General features: G+C 50.0%; 1 protein-coding gene across 5 annotated transcripts in view; it reads left to right on the forward strand.

The window, feature by feature from the left end:
* Positions 1–17,844, forward strand: part of SLC39A11 (solute carrier family 39 member 11) — a 156,695-nt gene that overhangs the window by 34,129 nt on the left and 104,722 nt on the right. For 3 of the 5 annotated variants that reach the window (XM_081162810.1, XM_081162813.1, XM_081162812.1), the window contains one exon: positions 13,660–13,801. In XM_081162810.1, coding sequence (XP_081018936.1) covers positions 13,660–13,801 — 142 coding nt within the window. The remainder of the gene's footprint in view (positions 1–13,659; positions 13,802–17,844) is intronic. The other 2 variants (XM_081162811.1, XM_081162814.1) reach the window with 1 other exon arrangement.

A 17,844-nucleotide genomic window follows, 5' to 3' on the forward strand; every position in this document is an offset into this window, starting at 1 on the left:
GAGCCTGCCGAGCCAGGCCCTGAGGACACCTGCCCATGAGGCCAGCTTGCTGAGTCCTCTCAGGAGAAATGCATTTCCATTGGTTCTCTGTTTCAGATCTGATTGGGGGGTGGAGGCTTCTTCTCACCCCCTGGGGAGGTTAGATGCCCAGTGTGACCCCAGGACTCATGGGTCCTTTGACTCAGGCATCCCACGGTTGCCATTCTCTTAGCTAATCCTCCAGTCGCCTATTTAATAGTCAGAAAACCCGAGAGCCTTCAGGGCCACGTCCTGGTGTATTACAGCCGACTTAATTCTCATCAGAGTTTGTCCCGAGCCAGGTGTCAGAAGCTTGATCCTTCATGTAGATGTTAAGATGATGGGACTGTTGCATTTAGTGGCTTCTTGTCGCCATGTCTCTGGCAGTTCAACAGCCCAAGAGCTCAGGATTCTCTGTTTCAGGCATTAAAGGGGAATCTCAGGCATAAAAGGGATGAACTCACCTCAGGTGGCCTCTGCTTGTCACACATGCCCTCTGGGATTCAGAATTTAAACAAATATATGAAAGATAAGACCAACATCATCGTCTCACCATCTATATTCAGTGTTTCTCCCCAGCAACCGGGGAGAGTTTGGTGTGTCTCCTTCCGGAACCTGGGACACTGTGGCCGCCCCCTGCCTGGCCCTGGCTTCCCATGGTGGACACGTGTGCTGTGCATTGCAAATGGGGGAGCCAAGGCCTCTGGACTCTGATTTTCTGCTCCGGCAGGGGATGGTGAGGGGTCAGAACAACCGTGGCTTGGGAAGTTAGCAAAAAAACAAATTAAATAAATAAAATGACTTTTTCCTTTTAGTCAGCTCTTTGTGACACCCAGGGCTATGTCCTCAACTGGCTTGTAGAATATTCTGTGGCTGAGACTGGTCACGCCTTGCTCCGGCATTTTCCTCACTCAGTAGGGATGAGCGTTACGCCCTTCCCTAGGCCCTGTCTTGCACATGATTGGAATTGTGGCACCAATAGTACAGGTATATGTGGACGGTGGGGCCTCAGTGACGTCACGTGTCCCTCCACTCCACCCACTCACCTGCACCCACAGGCCGGGTGTGGCTCTGGGCAGAGGCGGGTGGGCTGCAGTCAGGATGGCTGGGGTACCTGTGCGAATGTTAGTCATTTCCCTCCATGTGACCTTGAGCACAGCCAGCAGCCTTGAGATTCCCCTGGTTCCCTCCACACAATTGTTCGGATCTTAGAAACGGGGACGAAAAGAGACAATGTCAAGCAGCCAGTTTGCAGTGAGTCGGTCCAAACCTTTTCAGCACTGAGCCTCGGGCTCCTGATATTTACTGTCACCCCTTTCAGTATAGTGACAGACACCTTCCCTTCCTGCTTGTCCGTTAGCTTATGGGGTCTCTTGGGCAACAGCTAATTTTCCAGATACGCACTTGCTCCGACTACCCACTGCTGACGTTGCTTTCTGGGTCCCCAGGGGGGCCCATTGATCTCCCTGTTCCTCCGCCGGCATACAGGGTGATGTTACAGACTAGGTGAGAGATGATGCCACGGGGAGGGGTGGGGGCGGGGGGCCCGAGCCATATTAGTTGCCCACAATATGTGGTGGCAACAGGGAGAACTGAGGGTGGAAAAGAACCGAGCGGGCTGAGAAGGGCGCTCTCCTTAGATGTGCTTCCAGGGCCTGGGGCGCAGTGAACCCTGGTACTGACCTCCCTCGCTGATCCCACATACCCTGGCAATGACTCCAGGGCCCTCCGGGCCCTCTGGTGAATTTGAGGCTGATTTGCTGGCTTCCTGCATGCACTCAGAAAGCATACAGAGGGAATATATCAGTCCACCTGCGGCTACGAGATGGAGAAAAGCAGTCAGTACCTTTGCCCTGATGGATTTGTGCTCTTTGCAAAGGGCTCTTTCCTCTGGCTGTGGGCGTTTTCCGCCATCGATTATCTTTCTAAAGGTTTGGGAAGGGCGCCTGTGATTTTTTTCTCCGAAATTAGTTTACCTCTCCCAGGCTCCTGTGGACACACCGACCCTTTGGTTGAACTAGAAATTCGTAGATTTATAGAAGGCTTGGTGTGGAGCAGGCCTGAGGGATTGTCCAGTGTAAATCTCCTTGCTTTACGAACAATAGTTGACGACGTTAACAGCAGACCTTCCTTGCTGTCCAGGCTTTGCAGCTTTTGGGGTGGCGGGTCCCCCTGTCTCTCTGATCTTTCTGTCATCATTCATTTTGGTTCCCACCCACCCTATAAGCCTCCCCCTCTTCCCTATACTTCTTTCCGTCTTGGCACCTTCCCATCCTTCCCATCCTTCCCATCCTTCCCCCCCCCAGCTCTTGTTGGCATTTCCTACCCCTTCATCCTAATGCCCACCTATTTTCACACTAAAAATTACCTCCGAACACCAAGTGACACGCTCAGTTTCTTGTCTCTTTCTCTTTGATAGGACGATGGTCCTATCGACATTGTTGCTAATAGTCTGATGCCCATTTTCTGTAATTTGAGGAGGATTTTAATCGCTTCATTTATGTCCTCTGACCCCCTGCAGGGCATCCACCCCCGCTGTGAGGTGACTGAAGGGAACCAGGAATCCACCCTAACCTGGACTCAGTGCTACTTAAGCTGCTCACCCAGGAGCCCCGCCTGGCTTTAGGAGCCCTGTGTTTGTAATTTCAGGCTCATGTGTTCCCGTCAGACTAATGAGCATATCAGCACTGTCCTGCGGTGGCCTGGGCACTGTCCTGATGTGTCACTGCGCTCTCTCAGTTCACTTAGTCCACAGGCCAGCATCCTGGGGCCTCGGACTTGAGGGACTCCTTTCCACGAGGCTCAGGTGCCCCCTGGCATTGCCGTGGAGCTGGGCAAGGAACATTGACGTGCCCCGCGAAGGGGCGCCCAGCCAGGCCCACCTTTGGGCTTCTGTGGGCTGTACGAGCTTTTGTCTTTGTGGGCCCCTTCCTCCACCAAAAAAAAAAAAAAAAAAAGATGAAAAATTATATTTTACAGCTATGTTGGTATAAAGACGAATGTAACCCAGGCCGCATTCATTCTTATTCTTTTTATTCCCTTCTTTTTTTTAAAAAAAATTTATCTTTGTTGTTGAAAGTATTACTGATGTCCCCTTTTTTTCCCATTGACCCCTCCACCCAGCACCCACTGCCCGCCCCAGGCCTTCACCACACTATTGTCTGTGTCCATGAGTTATGCATTTATGCATATAAATTCTTTGGTTAATCTTTCCCTATCCACCCCTCCTTTCCCCCCCTTCTGATTGTAAAAGAAATGAAAACATTCTCGGGGGCTCCAGCATTGGGCCTCCAGGCACCGTGTTTCCTGTGCCTGATGGACCCGTGTGCCCTGACGCCACCACAGATCTCTTCCCCACGGTGGCTGAGCTGGAGCCTGTGCCTGGCTGAAACCCTAGAGTACCCACCTCACCAGGGTTTACTGTGAGTCAGAAGGTACCAGCTTTGTTCTGTGAGGTTGGGGCTTCGACAGAAAGCTACTAAGAATTGGGGGAAGACTGCATCTTGTCCATAACATAAAGCTCCCGATTTAGCCATCTAAGGGACCCTTTAGACTCTAGGAATCTCAAGGTGATAGAATATCAGAGGAGCGAGTTCATACTGGGGACATTGTGGTGGGTGGAATTCCACCGAGAAGGCCCCTAAAGGTCGCACCTCCTGGTGTACAGGCCATGGAAGCCCTTCCCCTCATGGGATTTCACTCCCATTAGGTCGCTACTCAGGTTATCTATCTATCAGCTGACTGAGTTCATCAAAAGGGAGATTATCCTAATCAAGTGAAACCTGAAAAGGGATCGGGCCCTTTTTGAAGTCAGAGGGATTGGATGTGAGACAGCATTTCCTGCTGGCCTTGAAAAAGCCAACAGCCATGCTGTGAATCTCCTCTGGTGGGGGCCTCATGGCAAGGGCCTGAGAGTGGCCTCTAGTTGCTGAGCAGGCCCCGGATGGCATCCAGCAAGAAAAGGGGGACCTCAGTCCTTTGTCTGCAAGAAACTGAATTCTGCCAACAACCAGTGCACGTGGCAGAGGGCCCTGAGCCTCAGATGAGATCACAGCCTGGTCTGCGATGATCTCGATTTCTGCCCAGTCTCTGCCCGCTGAGGCCCTGAGCAGAGGACCCAGGACCCAGTGTAACCCACTCCCGGATTCCTGAGCTGTGGAAATGGAGAGATGAGAAACGAGCGTTGCTTTCTGCCGCCCAACGTGTGGCCTTTCGTTCTGCAGCCACAGAAACCTCCTACAGGCGGGCGTACGCCTCAGCTTGGCAGTTTGCCTTGGAACTTAGGCTTCGAGAAAAGGGGAAGATGTTGGTCCCCACAGACCCATGGCAGGAAGCAGAAAAACATTCCTCAGAACCAGCTGCTTCGGCACCTCCTCCGCTGCCAGCTCTCAAGCCCAGAGAAGCTGAATAATTAATTCTGCTTCAGGCATAGTGATGCCTGGACGAAGCCCCGTTACAAAGAAATCTCCATGTTCTCCAAAGCCATGCTTCTCTTCTGAAGTGGTTTGCGTGCCGTTTGCACTGTCTCCTTCGTGTGAAAATGCACGGGGATTTCCACCCTCATCGGAAGCGTCTTCAGGCCCCTCCCCACCCGTCTTTTCCAGCGTCTCTGTTTGGGCTCTATACCTCGATCCGCAGTCTGTTCAGGAGGCTGTGTCTCAGCCTCGAGGGCAGAGTTAATTGGGAGGCACAAGGACTGTTTTCAGAAACGTTTTGGGGTTTCCGACCCCCGAGGTCAAGGCCCTGTGGGAATGGGATGCTGCTGAGCAGGCTGTGAGCAGGGCCTGGAGGCTGAGGAGTTGATGGGGGCTGTGACTGTGAGTGTGAGATTCAGTGACCATGCTGTGAAGTCCTCCCCGCACCCCAGGGCCCCTTGTCCGCCCAGGCCCTCCTCTGGGGGACTGCGGGCACAGTCTCGCTCTGCCTGAAACGGTTTAGGAGAGAAACATTGAAGCCGTCTCGACGTCGCAGCCCTGCTGTGCTCTTCCCCTCCAGGCCGTTGGAGTTGGTCCTTGTCTCTCTGATCCCCTCACCGCTGATTGCTTGGGTGAATGTCTGATGGTTCCGTGCCCCCAGCATGGCGCCAAGGGGACCTGTGTCCCTTCCAATGACCAACCCCTTTCTGTCTGCTTTTCATGTTAGGCCATCTTTTTTCTAATCCTCACCCAAAAAAAGGAGGATATTTTTTTCCCCATTTTTTTTTTTTTTTTTTTTTTTGAGAGAGTGGAAGGGAGGGGGCAGGGAGAGAGAGAGAAACATTGATGTGAGGGAGACACATCGATGGGTTGCCTCCTGCACACTCCCCGGCCCGGAACGGGATCAAACCTGCGACCCAGGTGTGTGCCCTTGACCGGGAATCGAATCCGTGACCCTCTGGCGCACAGGCCGCACTCTAATCACTGAGCCATGCCGGCCAGGGCGTGTGAGGCCATCCTTAGCACCATTAGTAACCATCCCCACTTTTCCTCTTGTGGCCTGGACTGGGTTTTCAGGTCAGGCCATTACCCTGCAGGGCCTTACCTTAGTCTCCATCTGTCTGCTCCTGTGAAGTGAGAAGTGGAGGTTTGTGGGCACGTATCCCTGGGATTCTGCCAGGAGCGGAGAGACAGGAGCACCGCCCGCCCCCTCCCCGCCGTGTGAATGCCCCATTCCCACAGCACTATGCCCTGAACACGGGCACACGACTGGGTTCAAATTCTGCCTGTACCTCTGACTAATGGTGTGATGTGAAGTAGGACATTGGCTTTTACCACTTAGTTTCCTTGAGTGTGAAATGGGCGGGTGTGTTAGTCAGCTGGGGCTGCCATAACAAGGTACCACAGACTGGGTGTCCTAAACAATAGAAATGTATTGCTGCGCAGCTCTGGAAGCTAGAAGCCCAGGGTCAGGGTGTCGCCAGGGTTGGTTCCATCCGAGAGCAGTGAGGGGGCGATCTGTTCCGGGCCTCTCTCTTTGGCTAGCAGGTGGTCATCTTCTTATAAGAACACCAGTCATATTAGATTAGGTCCCATTCCAACAACTTCATTATAAGCCGGTTACCTCTCTGAAGGGCCTGTCTTCCAGTGGAGACAACCTCATTCTGAGGCACTGGGGGTTGTGATGTCTGCATATGAATTTTAGGGGCGGGAAACTGTTCAGCCCATGAGAGGGTACTGATGCTACTTGGTCTTTATCACGAGAAGATATTGACGGTCAACTGAAGTAATACGAGAGGAGGCGCACCATATGCCCAGCGTGGTACAGACAGGAGGGCGTGTGTGAGCATAGGCATTTTCTGTAACACAGGCCAGTGCCAAGGATGAGTCTTCGCAGCCCAGCTCCTGTCCTCTGCTCATCCCACCCGGGACATGGGGTTGCATTTCATCTTTGATTCTGCTCTGGAAGTTCATGGGCAGAGGCCTAGTGAACCGTCACTCTGCCCTGTGGGTTGTGACTCTTGTGGATGCCTCTTTTGCCGTCTCATTTCCCTCAAATCAAGAAAAATCATTTTATGGTTGTCAAAGCTATAAAGATGGGATAGGCCAGACCTTAGGCATTTCTCCTCAGCACTGCCACAGTAGAGCTCTCTTTCCCGGCACTGACAACACGAAGGTGGGGTTTTTATTATTACTATTTCACTATGGTAAAAGAGAGGGTGGGTTTTATCAAATAATTACTTTCTTGGTTTTCGTAGCTGGTGTGACTCTTAGGGAAGACACACACACGACGTTCTACAGACCTTTACTTGTGCACGTGATAGATAATTGAGATCAAGGTAATTCATCCACCCTTTGTATGTAGGAGAAATATTTTGCCGAATGTTCTGAGTACTGGGCACAGAAGAGAATCCCTCCCAGCACTCACCATTCCCTAAAGCCTCATTTGCTGAATATTAACAGGTTTTATATGTGGCCAAATCAGGATGGGAAATGTGGGATTGATTAAATGAAACCCGTTTCTTGCTGTGGGATGTCTCGAAGTCTTCATCTGTTCATGTTCAGACTTTCCCAGAGTTTCCGTATTTGCAGATCCTTTCTCTGGGAGCATCTCTTAGAACAGAGACCTCAGGGAAATTGATAGCAGAGTCATCAAGGAGATGTCTGTCCACTCAGAGGTGGATGTTACTTTGACCACGGGAGGCACAGAGCGTAGTGACTTAAGCAGTTTCCATCATCTTGAGCATAGAAAAACAATCGTCAGGTCACTGTGGGCTGTTAAGTTCTCAGGATTTGTATGTGGTGTGAAGACAGAATTGGCCATGTTTTAAATGGCAGTGGATAGGGAGGGGAGCACCTGAGGAGGAGAATCTATTACTTTGAGCTGTAGGCCAGTGTTTTCCCATTAGACTAGTATATGCATTCATTTTAAAGGAAATAAAACCCACGTATTCCCAGTTTTGATCCGAGCTACTTTTACTGCACCATTGTCTACATATTCATAAGCATAAATACGCACACGCACAGAGTTAGGTGTAAGTTCACATCAAAATGCCCAGATCCATAAAATCGAAACCAACAGCATTTTCTGTGCTGTGGCAGATGGTCTTTTGCTAAAAATAAGCCACCAGTTGCAAGTGCCAGTGGTACCGGCTGCTATGATCTGCTCCTTTTGGTTCCGGCGAGTCCATCCCATGAATGCCGCTGGATGGAGTCATCTCTCCCCCACAGCTGTCCCCGAAGCAGTTGGAAACCTCCGCCATCTCCACAGGGCTCCGTGAAGTAACTTGGCCCGAGCTTGGCTCAGACATATTATCCGTCTATTGAGCCTGTCCCTCCATAATCACCCTCAGCAATTAAGGCAGGGCTGCTTGGTACCAACTCAGTCGTAAACACAGACGCAAACAGAGGCACTGAAATTGAGCAGAGGGCATTGGTGAGAAAGGGATCACTGTAGCAATTCAGATCACTGGTATTATTTTTTTTCTTTAGATCATTTACTTGAAAATATAAAATTTAAAAATTTATATGTAAAACTCTCAGACTGCTGAGAATGGGTCCCTGGGCCCCCACTGGGGAAGCACTGCCTTAGGTGAATGGGATTGGGTTTGCTGGTTTAACCTAGAGCAGTCGTTTGCAGGCCACACCCACGGAGGGCTGCGCGGAGTCCCGGCACCCTGATACTTCACGCAGCGTTATGTACGTCTGCGCACGTGTGCCACGGTACATTGCAGAAATGGCCGCAAGTTCCTCCCCCATTGTCATTCACACTCTAAGGACACTGGATCCTTCTCACAAGAGGTACAGTTGATGGATTGATCCACCCCATCATGGTGGATGGCCACTGACTTGCTGAGGTCAGTGGATGGTAGAAAGCGTGATGTACACAGAGACTTGAGCAGCACTTGACAATGCCTGTTGCCTTCTCTTGCTGCCCCTGAGAGCCTGAGTTTACCACACGAAGGAGCCCAGGCTAGGCTGCTGGAGGATGACAGGCCCCATGGAGAGGAATTCCGGTTTTCCAGCCACGAGTCAGCCAGCTTCTGGCCCACAGCCCGCCGGCTGCCAGTGCACATGCCATCCTAGACCAGCCAACCCTTGGCGAGCCACGCGCTGACCGCAGATGTGCGAGTGAGTCTGGGCGATATGAACGGAGCCTTGGCAGATCTGTCCAGATGACTATAGATTTAGGAGCAGTAATAATTGGTGGCCATTGGAGGCTACTGAGTTTTGGGGTGTTCTGTTACCTAGCAATAAGTGTCTAGATGCACGTGCATTTTTTCCTGGGAGGAGAAACCTTGACTTTTGGCAGATTTCTGGAGGGACCTAGTATGCTCCAAAAGGATAGCAGAGGTGAGAAAAAGTTGTCTGAAAAAGACCAGCTGGGGGTTCTCAAACTGTTGAAAAGACAGAAGAGGCTCAGAGTGGATTATATGGGTGCATTTTAATGTTTTCTAGGACTAGCTTAAGAGGGATGGGTAATCAGTGAGGATTAGAAAGAAAATACCTCATTATACTTAGGTACTTGCATTTCTTTAGATTTGTATTATTTTAGGGAGACTTTCTATTTCAAGTTACAAGAAGAAGCACAATGGTTTGGAAAACTCTGTCAGTCATGCGGTAGGAGACCTGGCCCTTTGGGACACCAGCGTGGAGCCCTTCACCTGGAGCACCTGTTGGAGGGCTCTCTTTGCAGACTCCCACAGAGCTGAGGCTTTGCAGAGCTGTAGGGAGCTTTAAATTCTGTTTCATGTGTTTAAGTAGGCTTGATTATAAATAGTAATTCGGCATCAAGAATAGGAGAAGGTTTTTGTCCCTAAGAAGATAGTTTGAGTAACAGCCTACTTGCATAACTTAAATATAGCTAGAAGTCTGTAATTAATTTTCTCCATTGTGAAGCTTCAGGCTACGGTCTAGGAGGAGACAGGGAGGAAGCTGGAAGATGTGGCCTTGGACCGATCATGGCTCCAGGGTGGAAAGGACTTACCTTCAAGAGGAGTGATCTGGGCTGCCCCACTCTGGGTATTCCTGCCAGGAAGGAAGTGGACATAGAACCTTCGGGTTGAGAGTCGCAGGGTAGGTAGCTACCCATCCTCATGTGGTCTCTGGGCTGATTTTGAGGGTCTTACACCATCATCAAGAGGACAGAAGCTGGGGTGGGTAGAAAGTCATGCTATTTGCCATTAGCTAGAATACTTTCAAAGCCTTTTCTTTCCCTCTCTGCACGAATCTCTCTTTCCCTCTTTCTCAGGGCCTAACCATTGTGTGCTTACCTGGATCTTCGCTTTTTTGTTGTACATCATTTTGGAGACTTTGTGGTATTGTTCATGCCAGTAAATTAGCTTAGTTATTGAACACTGATACCATGCTGGGCCCTGACCGTAGGGCTGGAAGACACAGCTCCTGCTTTAAGAATCTCATGGTTTTGAGATAGCCAAGGGAATGAAAAGCTACTGTGCAGCTATGCAAATGTTATGATAGAAGCACCTGTGGGATGTCACAGAGAGGGAGGTATATTTAATCCAGACTAGGCTGGGTTTACCCAGGAAGGCTTCCTGGAGGAGGGAGCTTGGTCTTCTTCAGCCAGGATTTTAAAAGTATCAAGTATGGAACAATTAGAAGCTTGAAAACATGCCTTGCTGGCCACTGATTGGATGTCATTTTGTTGTAGGGACAAGGGACTCATGCAATCATAGTGTCCCAACCTGGGCAGGGTGAATTGTGCCTCAGAAACCAAGTAGGGACCTGGTACTTTGTCGTCGTTCTTCTTGTCTTTAGGCCTCCTGTCTACGGCCCGTGATCCCTGAACATGCAGGCAGTTGAGACAGAGAAGATGGCAGCGACCTGTCTAATAGAACCCGAGGCAGGATTGTACCCTTTGCCTCAGTGTCTGTGCCACTCTGTCTTCCTGTTTGCTCTGGGGCCGGTCGCCGTCACCCTGAACGAGCCTGGCCCTGGGCAGCAGGTCGCTGCTGGGCTCCTGGGGAGAGAAGGTCAACTCTTATGTAAGCTTCATCCATATTCTGGCTGGTGATAAGGGGCGACATTTAATTTTTTTTCCATTATGTGGAATAATTTAAGATTGTGTTACGAGTGTCATTATTATTGCAATTTCTCAGTAATGAAACCAGCATCAATTATTTAATGCCACCTCATGTGTCCGGGTTCAGTGGGGATGGTGAGAGACACAGGAGGCTGGTGGGGGATGGAGGAGGGAGACGAAGCTCTCTTGGGGCTCCAGGCCCCTTCTGCAGCCTCAGGGTCCTTAAGTCCCTGGGGGTGGGCTGTGTGCGACTTCCCTTCACATCCTCCTTGCCTTCCCCACTGAGGTGTAACGCGGGCCTGGTTTAGCTGTGGCTGGCAGGGGACACCAATTAATTCTCTGACCTTTCCCTTGGCCCTTCGTCAGCTAGTTGTATATGTGTTTGTGTGTGTGTGTGTGTGTGTGTGTGTGTGTGTGTTAATCCTCACTGGAGGGTATTTTTTTCATTGATTTTTTTTTAGAGAGAGTGAAAGGGGAGGAGGGAGACAGAGAGGGAGAGAGAGAGAAACATCTGGGTGAGAGAGACACATCAACTGGTTGCCTCCCACATGTGCCCTGACGGGGGCCAGGGCCCAAACCTCAACCCAGGTCCATGCCCTTGCTGGGAATCGAACCCGCGACCCTATCCAGGATGGCTGGGTCACCATGGCTATGACTTCCTCTTCTCCACTACTCCATGCTCTACCTGGTAATTTATTGCTCATTTATTGTCTGTCTCTGGAAGGAGAATGCAGCAGGATTCAGGAGGACCTTGGGCTCCGCTATTTTGTATCAGAACCTGGAATAGTTCTGATGCTTAATAAGAATCTGTCAAATACAGGAAGGCAGGCAGGCTTCCTGGAGGCAGTGGCAAACGTCCTGTCTTTATAGTAAACAGGAGGGTCTGCGAGTTCCCAGCATTACCCATAATCAGGCAGCTCTGGGCTCTGAGCATCCCGAATCTTTCTCAACCTCAGTACTGTTGATGTTTGGCAGATCATTTGCCATGGGGCTGGCCTGTGCCCTGTAGGGTGTTTAGCAGCATCCCTGGCCTCTACCCACTGGATGCCAGCACCACCCCTCTCCCCCACCCCCACATACAAATGCCCATTGCCGAATGTCCCTGGTTGGTGGCGGGGGTGGGGGTGAAATCACCTCAGTTGGAAGCCTCTGTTCTCAATTAAAAGCGGTGTCTCTCCAGGCTGCTCCTTACTAAATGGGCTCCAGTCAAACAAGCAGCGTCGAGTGCATTCGTGCTGCTGCGTCTCGCTGTAATGAAGTGGTTCTCCTCCCGCAGCCTCCTCCCAGCCACGCATCCATCACGCTATAAACAGAAGGGAGACGAAGGAAGGTCAGCTGACCTGCTCTCCCAGAGAAGCGCATCTTTTATTGCTGCCGTGATTCCTCTGATGTCAGCAGGAGATGTGGGATTAGAAATAATTAAAGCCCATAAAAAAGCAAAGAGCTGCAATTGTGTGGCACATGGCACATGGCACAGACACCAGCTGTCACTCGGGCGGTGAGAAGGGGTTTCTGCAGGGGGAGAGACCAGCCTTCCTCAAGTCCCTTCTGTCCTCAGGATTCCGTCCATCTGTAGTGTCAACCTCGAGTGTCACACAGTGTGACAGGCTGCCTCTTTGTGCCTCTCCCAGGGACAGAGCAGGTGACATCCTGCAGCCCCTAGGATTCTACAGAGGGACCCGAGAGCCACGAAGCTTCCTCCCTCTTTAAAACAAAGTTAAGTGAGGTGTCGGCATCTAATATGCATTATAGAGGACACTGAAAATTAACGATTAGGACAATATCAATGTATTGGACAAATGAGAAGATGTAAGAGGAAGGGTCAATGTTTTTGTTTGTAACACTTGATTGGAAAGAAATAATGAAATAAAAGTCTGAATCACTCGATTCTCTTCCTGACCCCTGTGTGTGTGTGTGTGTGTGTGTGTGTGTGTAAGACACAGCCAAACATCACTTTTGTGAGATTCTGTCATGAAAGAAACTTACCCAAGAAAACAGTTTTAGCATTTGCTCATAAATGGCTGCATTTCAGTGACGGGATCAGAAACCCTCTCCTCTCCCATATGAGAGACACAGATTTTTAAATGGAAACTTCTCTTTCTTTGGAACTATTTTTGCCTGGTTTTCAAGAAATACCTACTGTTTTTATGACTGTTTTTATGCCCACTGAGACGATTTTACTCACCTTCCCTTAGTGTTTGGGTAAAAGTGGAGGTGTTTGTGTTGGGGGGGGTCACCCCTCTACTCATTCCCTTGAGATCCTGTGCCGTCAGCAGGGCCATGAGGTTTCAGCTGATGCCTCGGGAGCAGAAGCTCGTGGCCCCATTTTGGATTCACCTTTCTGCTCTTTTTGAATTTTTATTTATTGATTTGAGAGAGAGAGAAACATTGATTTGTTGTTCCACTTATTTATGCATTCATTGGTTCCTTCTTGTATGTGCCCTGACCGGGGATCGAACCCACAACCTTGGCGTATCAGGGCAATGCTCTAACCAACTGAGCAACTCGGCCAGGGCCATCTGTTTTCTCTTAGCTGGAACCTAAGAGCTGGGACTTTGCCTTGTTTTGTTTGCCAGTATCCACAGGATTGGTGGTCAGTAAGTACTTACTAAGTAAATGTGGGGATCAGAATTAAGACTTTGCCTGGTTAATGCTCAAATGGTCGAATTAATTAGTGACAGATAAAGCAGAGGGCGATGTGGTTGTTTCAGGCCATCTGGACCTACCTCCCCATATGCTGTGACCTCCCTAATGCTCGCTGTGCCTTCCCTTCTGATCACGTGAGAAATGTGAAGGTGGTGCGTGTCTAAGAAATGTTGACTTTGCTTCCTGGACTGGCGCTGCCATTCAAGCGAACCTGCCAAATGGGCTTCTCTGGATGGTTCAGGGGCTGAGCCTGTGGTGCCGTTTGCTCTGCCGAATGGGATTTCGATGTATTTTTCCCATTTCTAGGACCTGCACGGACTCCTCAGATCCTGTTTCTGTCACCCCAAAAGTTCTACAACCAGAAAGCTTGCCCTCTTCCTAATGACCCAGCCTGCCGACAGCTGGGTCTGGCCCGGGGACTGGCCCGGTGGCCTGATGCTCTTGGTGGAGATTGGCAAGCTGCCTGGCAGCTCTGAGCTGGCGGGGTGTGGGGAATGAAGGTAGTAGAAGTGTCACAGCGACTGCTTCTTGTTTCAGGGTGCAGCAGAAGACCCCCAGACGGCCCTGGCGCTGACCTTGGACCCTGTGTTGATGAAGAAGTCTGATGCCGAGGGTCCCAGGCTGCTCTTCCCCGCGAGTGAACTCTCCATCCGGATAGGTAGAGCTGGGCTCCTTTCAGGCAAGCTCCCTGCTGCAGACCCTGGGCTGAGCTAGACAGGGCAGACTGGGGTCTGGGGGGAGGAGGGATGACGGGAGGTGCCAGGGGCTCTGTCCTGGGCCTCCAAATGACTCACCCCACTATGCACAGGGCCGAATGGGCATCTGGCCCTGGGCCTTCCCATCTCGCTTACTCTCCAAACCACCGGCTTGCTGCACAGGGGGTAACCGTGCCTTTTGATTATATTTCCAACTGGGGCAGTGGAAAAGAACCCCTCTGATGGGATCTGGCTGGTTTGCGTTAGAGTGTGTGGGCATTTGTCCTGTCTCCACCTCTCTGACGGACCCTGAATGATCCTTCCCATGTACATGACTTTCCTCTTTTTGATTCATCTGGGAAACTGTGGCCATTTCTCTCACTGATTCATTGTGGAGCCAGAAAACCTAAAAGCTCAGCAAAGTCATGCCTTCTGAGAGGGAGTGTGTCCCTTGAGGGGACTCAGCCACTCCCGAATCTCCTCCGTGGGGAGGGCAGACAGGGCGTGGCCACTGAGCAGGAGTTGAAGGTAAACTAGAAAGATGACACTTTTCCAGTCTCTGTAAGATTCTCCCCCACTCCCACATGCCCAGTCATTGCTCACTCGGCATTTGGCTAATTTGAGGGCCAGTGAGTGCGAGGAGAGGTGGATGCCTCTCTTTTCCTTCGAATTTATTTAAGTCTCATGTTTAACTTGCAAGCCCCAGGCTCTGAAGCCTGTGTCCCTCCCCCTCCCACTCTTCTGTAGACCATGGACTTAGGACCTAAAATCATGCAAATGATGCTGGGAATGGGCGCCTCCTCCTTTGCATGGACTTCTCTCTCGAGTGCCTTGGGAAACAGATTGGTGACTGGTCATTGTCTTCACATTAGGGGTTTCAGGGAGAAAAGTCTTCAGGTTTCTGTGTCAGCATTTTAATTTGATATTTTCACATTGTGTAGGCTCAGGTGACCTCTAGATCTTGGGGACAGTCAACGTACAAATGTTACGGTGATACCGCAGCTTGTTCTCCGTGATCTATGCCCAGGTTATGCCCTGCATGAATTATTCACGGAGCACTCGAGGATCTTCTTCACTTGGGCTGATGCTCGCAGCCTCCCACCACTTCTTATGTGGGATGTAATCAGGAAATAAAAATTCCTCTAACGTGAGCTCAAGATAGAGACTCAGCACAAAAAACCCGCCCTGCCTCCAACCACACATGCTGTTCATACTCCAGTCAGACGACTTAGGTGCTGTGCTGTCCGCTGTTCTTGTCTGGGAGCATCCAGAGCTGTCTGGTGACTGAGACAGGTCATCCCTCTCCTGTAAAGTGCTGTTTTCATGGCAGGTTGTGGGAACACAGGGACTGGGGGCTTCGTGTCTGTTCTCAGCGGCTATACTGGGCTGGCGGTCCTGTGTGCCCCTTGGGAGACTTCGGTCTTGATTCCGGACCTTCTTGAGGATGAAAAAGTTAGCCAGATTTTATTCCATTCCATTTGTTTTTCTTTATCCGAAGGCCATAGGGAAGGGTTTAGTGCCTGTCAGAGAAGGTGAAGAGCGGCTACCCCTCCCCTGGACCTTTTCCGAGGGGCCATGGGAACGTAGGGCTCTGCAGGAGAGTCTCCCAGGACGGCTGGCTCTGCTTGGCCACCCGGGGCTGCGTGGGAGGAGATGCAGCCCGGTCCTCTGCTCAGGAACACCTAGACACAGCCCGTTACCAGGTTACCAAGCAACCCTCAGTTGCTGTTGCTAACTGTTTAGACACAAAAGCAAATGCAGCTGCAGGGGGAGCTTGAAGATGGTTTGCCAAGGGGGAGAGAGCCCAGCCCTCTCTGGAAAGGTCTCTCTTCTCACCTGGACACACCTGGGAGTGTCAGGCAGTCGAGGCCTCTAAAACTGATAATGGCTGTCTGATGACCGGCCTCTTGCAGATCGAGCCCAAATATGCATTATTTGTGCCATCTGGATTTGCCCTGAAGCTCGCTGTAAATGGGGCAAGGAGATGGGTTTAATGGGTATTTTGTGAACAACATAAGCCTTTAAAAAATAATATTAGTGCTGCTGTTATGACGTCCCATAATTGGCTCGGCAAGAGGAAAGGCCACAAAAGCCACACTGTGGGGAGAAGGTTCAGCTGCGCTGAGTGCTGCAGCGGCCCGGCTGGGAGAGCGCTTATGAGATGCTTTCCTCTTTATGTCTCTGTGCCAAACAGTTTGCCGTTACCAGCTCTTCTCAAGGCTGGGGCTGTTTTGGGACTTAGCTAGACCAGAATTTCTTCTGAAACTATCAGTCTGTCTCACCAGTCTCCTCTCTCTTCTCTCTACTCTCTCTCTCCTTTTCTCTCTTCGACTATTAATCTATCTCCGGCTAGCTTTCTTTTAATTAAAAAAGTAATAACGTAGATTAAAAATTAAAAAGTAATTTTTCTTCCAACTTCAAATTCCTTATTGTCCAGGCTTCCATCTCAGACACACTGTTTTCTAGTTTCTTTCACATCCTTTCAGAAATGTTATGTTTTACAATTATACTTGGCCCCTTGACCTGTACCTTTTGTTTTTCACTTAACCACACATTCTGATCTTTGTTTTCCGGGACACTCATCAATTCATCCCATTCTTGTTATTGGCCATGATCTTACCTAATCGAGTCCCCTCTCGGTGGCCCTATTTAGGTCCTTTCCAGTCTTTGGCCATTAGAAAGAATGTAGCAGAGAGCGTTTTTAGACCTGCATCTCTGTGGGCAGTTGTATTGTTGAGTAAATTCTAGAAGTGAGGCCAGGGGTTCCGTACATCTGGGGTCCATGATGGACACCAAAGGATGAATCTCTTGACATTTTATGCAAAAAAAAAAAAAAAAGTTTTTAGAAGGCAGAGGTCTGTGACTTCATCACACTTCAGGTGGCCCATGCCCCAGTGTTCATCTAGACTTTGAACTTCACTGTGCCCGCCTCCCCCCTTCAGCTGCCCAGCTGTACATTTTCTTTCTCATTAGCACATTTCTGGCTACAGAAGGGTAGTAAGAAGTGAATCAATCCATTCTTTTACTAATTAACTGTCCTATTTCAGTATGTTTTTCTTGAGAGAGGCAGTAGAAACTCCTCGAGAGCGAGGGCTTTTGTTTATTGTTCCATTAGCAGGGCAGATGGAAAATTCTGTATAAATGTGCAAAGAACAGCAGTAGGCATTATTTTCCAGTAGAGAAAGAGGTGGATTTAATTTAGAGAATTATTTAGTTGTGGAGTGGCTATTTATTTTCCTTAAATCGCTCCAAAGCTCGTTGGGGGGAAAAGTGAATGGGTACTTAAGTCAGGAAAGCAGGAGCTGTAAGAAACTTTGCTTAGAAAACAATGTTTGCTTAAATTTTATTGATTTTAGGGAGAGGGAGAGAGAGAGAGAGAGAGAAACATCGATTTGCTGCTCCACTTATTCCTGTATTCATTGATTGACTTTTGCATGGGCCCTGACCGGGGATTGAACCCGCAACCTTGGCATATCGGGATGACTAACCAGCTGAACTACCTGGCCAGGGCCCGATGTTTCCTTAATGTCCTATTCTTTTGTAATTAGAGAATTCACCTGGCAATAAGAAGTCTACCTAGACCACCTGGCAGATTAGAAATCATGGTTGGAAAAATGAAAATGGTGCAGACCTCGTGTTCACTGGGTCATAGATTTGGATAAACTACCGTCACCAGCCCATTAGCAACACTGTTCGTATCTTGGTGTAAACTCGAGTTCCTTATTGGTTATGCTACCGATTTGCTGGGTGGCAGCTGCCCGTGGAAACAGAACTGCTTGTGGTGGACAGAAGTTGCCTTTTCTGACTCAGGTGCCCGAGTGCCCGAGCCCCCGGGGCAGCACCGGCCCGGCCTGTCCCGTTCAGAACTGCGACGAAGCCCAGGTGTTCTCGGATGCCGTTCTCCCTCCTCGAGGCACTCTCGTTTCTCCTCCAGGCGCCATACTGCCCTCTCTGGATCTTGTACTTGGAATCATTCCTCCCTATTTTTCCTGTTAAACATCCTCCCTGAGGTGCCTCTGGGAAAAGG

This window comes from Miniopterus schreibersii, assembly GCF_964146895.1.
Source record: "Miniopterus schreibersii genome assembly, chromosome: 16".
Classification (NCBI taxonomy): Eukaryota; Metazoa; Chordata; class Mammalia; order Chiroptera; family Miniopteridae; genus Miniopterus; species Miniopterus schreibersii.